The sequence below is a fragment of the Nicotiana sylvestris genome, chromosome 4 (genome assembly GCF_000393655.2).
Source record: "Nicotiana sylvestris chromosome 4, ASM39365v2, whole genome shotgun sequence".
Classification (NCBI taxonomy): Eukaryota; Viridiplantae; Streptophyta; class Magnoliopsida; order Solanales; family Solanaceae; genus Nicotiana; species Nicotiana sylvestris.
Genome location: NC_091060.1, coordinates 160,105,815 through 160,109,390, shown reverse-complemented (window position 1 = coordinate 160,109,390; position 3,576 = coordinate 160,105,815). Strand labels below are relative to the sequence as shown.

The following is a 3,576-nucleotide window of genomic DNA, read 5'->3' as shown; positions in this document are numbered from 1 at the left end:
AGCATTTGATAGGATAAAGGGGTACTTGTCAAACCCACATGTGTTGGTCCCTCCAGAACCAGGGAGACCTTTGATTCTGTATTTAACAGTCTTGGACAATTCATTTGGATGTGTGTTGGGACAGCATGACATCACTGGTAGGAAGGAGCAGGCCATATATTATCTTAGCAAGAAGTTTACATCTTACGAGGTTAAGTACACTCAGCTTGAGAGGACGTGCTGCGCCCTAACTTGGGTAGCCTAGAAGTTGAAACATTATTTGTGCTCTTATACTACTTACCTCATCTCTCGCTTGGATCTGTTAAAGTATATCTTCCAGAAGCCCATGCCCACGGGAAGGCTCGCAAAGTGGCAGATCTTGCTCACAGAATTTGACATTATCTATGTGACTAGGACCGCAATGAAAGCACAAGCATTGGCCGACCATTTGGCTGAGAATCCTGTGGATGAAGAATACGAACCCTTGAAGACTTACTTCCCTGATGAAGAGGTAATGCACATTAATGAGTTGGAACAGATTGAAAGGCCAGGATGGAAACTTTTCTTCGATGGGGCTGCTAACATGAGAGACATTGGAATAGGAGCGGTACTTGTCTCTGAAACAGGGCATCATTACCCTGCTATGGCTCAACTTCAGTTCTACTGTACTAACAACATGGCGGAATACGAGGCATGCATCTTGGGTTTGAGGATGGCTGTGGATATGGGTGTCTAGGAAGTCTTGGTCTTGGGTGACTCGGACCTTCTGATACATCAGATTCAGGGAGAATGGGAAACACGATATTTAAAACTCATACCATACTAGCAATGTTTGCATGATCTTTGTCAACGGTTTCAATCAATAGTGTTCAGGCATATTCTGAGGATTCACAATGAGGTCGCCGATGCTTTGTCTACTCTGGCGTCAATGTTAGATCATCCAGATAAGGCTTATGTAGACCCGTTGCATATTCAGGTCCGTGATCAACATGCTTATTATAACATGGTGGAGGAAGAGCTCGATGGGGAGCCTTGGTTTCACGACATCAAGGAATACATCCGAAGGGGAGTATATCTGGTACAAGCCATAGGTGATCAAAAGAGAACAATTCGTCGCTTGGCAACTGGATTTTTCTTCAGTGGAGGAGTTTTGTACAAAAGAACTCCAGATCTGGGGTTATTAAGATGTGTAGATGCCAAACAGGCCGCGACTATCATGACTGAAGTACATTCTGGAGTCTGTGGACCGCACATGAGTGGGTATGTGCTGGTAAAGAAGATTCTCCGTGCAGGTTATTATTGGCTCACTATGGAGCGAGATTGTATCAGTTTCGTGCGTAAATGTCGTCAGTACCAAGTGCATGGAGATTTAATTCATTCTCCACCATCTGAATTACATACAATGTCTGCACCATGACCTTTTGTTGCTTGGGGAATGGATGTCATTGGACGATCGAGCCAGTAGCGTCCAACGGGCACAGGTTTATTCTGGTGGCCATCGATTATTTCACCAAGTGAGTAGAGGCTAAAACATTCAAGTCCGTAACCAAGAAAACGGTGGTTGATTTTGTGCATTCAAATATCATTTGCCGGTTTAGGATACCGAAAGTGATCATTACAGATAATGGGGCTAATCTCAATAGTCATATGATGAAAGAGGTATGTCAGTAGTTCAAGATTACACATCACAATTCTACCCCATACCGCCCTAAGGCAAACGGAGCAGTTGAAGCGGCCAACAAAAATATAAAGAAGATACTTCAAAAAATGGTGGAAGGTTCTAGGCAGTGGCATGAAAAGTTGCCGTTTGCATTGCTAGGTTATCGTACTACTGTCCATACTTCAGTAGGGGCAACTCCTTATTCGTTGGTGTATGGCACTGAAGTAGTGATACCCGCAAAAGTGGAAATTCCATCCCTTCGAATTGTCGCGAAGGCTGAGATCGATGATGAGGAGTGGGTCAAAATCCGCTTAGAACAATTGAGTTTGATCAATGAGAAGAGACTGGCAGCAGTATGTCATGGCCAGTTGTATCAACAGAGAATGGCAAGAGCATACAACAAGAAGGTGCGTCCACGGAAGTTTGAAGTGGGGCAGTTAGTATTGAAACATATTCTTCCTCATCAAGTTGAAGCAAAAGGAAAATTCGCCCCAAATTGGCAGGGGCCGTTCGTTGTGACTAGAGTGTTGTCCAATGGTGCATTGTATTTGACAGATGTAGAAGACCAATGTGTAGAAATGACTATCAATTCTGATGTAGTCAAGAGATACTATGTATGATTTCTGTCTTTGATTGTACTTGTTTGTATTTGGCATGTCTCGAATATTGAAATGACGAAGGCATTTTGTTATGTCATCTAAATATTTTATCCCTCGTTACCCCTTCAAGCCTCATTTATTTTCTTTCATACCCCTCCTTCGAAATTGATAGTAAATATTGGAAACACAAGCGTAAAGATAAGTAAAGGAAGGAGAGAAAAGAGAAAGGAAAAAGAAAAGAGAAAGAAAAGAATGGAAAGAAAAAGAAAAGAATGAAAGGAAAAAGAAAAGAAAAAGAAAAAAAGAGAAGAAAACAACAAAAGAAGAAGAAAAGAAGAAAAGAAGAGAAAGAAAAAGAGAAAGTCACAACAACAAGGTAATTCCTATGTCATGAACTACGTTCGACCTGATTCCTTTTAAGGATACGTAGGCCGCCTCACGGTTCGGTCCCATCAAAATAAAAATCCAAAAGTCCCAAAGCAAGAAACTGAGGCAGAAGTTGTGGTTGTTATAAGAAATCTGATTCCGAAGGTTGTAAATTTGAACCCAATCAAATTGTTTTGAGCTTTTTATACTATTACTTTCTAAACCCATCCAAAAGCCACATTACGGTCCAAAGAAAGACCTTTTGATCAGTCTTCGGGAAATTCCAAGTCAAGCAGGTAGCGGTGATTCACATCAGGGGCAGCACTCTGGTTCGAATAGGGAAAAGAAACCAAAATGAGAGAGTCTTATTGGTGAAAACCCTCACGGGCAACGTAAGGCGAAAGTGAGTTGATAGATGAACGAATGAAAGAGGTTTGCTGGTGAAAACCTTTCAAGGCACCGCAGGATGAACAAGGTCAGGATTTGGGTGAAGAAATCAGGTTATGAAAATTCCGGGGCAACAAAGTATGGCAATTGAAAGTTGATTGGTTGGGCGGATTGGGCCGACTAATCCAAATTGCATGTCATGATCATCGGTGCCAGTTGCTCCACTCAGATAAGTCTCGTTTCTTTTTTTCCCATTCAGATAGTCTCCCAGTTTTGGATTTTCTTATCCTTAACCCTGAAAGTCATTGCATTTCATTCCTTTCGGGTTTATTGATCTAAGATGTTCCCAATGTCAGTTCTGTTTAAGCAAACAAGAAGGAATTTCAAAGCTCACTACCAGCTTCAAGATTGCAAAGCACAGTACGGCTAGAGCATACCAAAGATAGCATGATGTAAAGTGGGATAAAGTGCCAGCAAAAGTTCCATCGGCAGAATGATTTAGGAATTTCATGGGAGATGCAAAGGTTCAGTTAAAGGGTTCAGAGGTGTGAAACAACGGTTCGGGTTTAGAACACTCGGGTCATT

The 3,576-nt window shown here is 41.9% G+C and overlaps 1 protein-coding gene across 1 annotated transcript; it reads left to right on the top strand.

The window, feature by feature from the left end:
* Positions 1-982: 982 nt before the first annotated feature.
* LOC138890423 (uncharacterized) lies at positions 983-1,396 on the top strand. Its single transcript, XM_070173807.1, has one exon. It carries the CDS (start codon positions 983-985, stop codon positions 1,394-1,396), a length of 414 nt encoding a protein of 137 aa, XP_070029908.1.
* Positions 1,397-3,576: the final 2,180 nt, after the last annotated feature.

Coding starts and splice junctions, on each gene's coding strand:
- LOC138890423 (XM_070173807.1), top strand. CDS start 983: ATGGTGGAGGAAGAGCTCGATGGGGAGCCTTGGTTTCACGACATCAAG.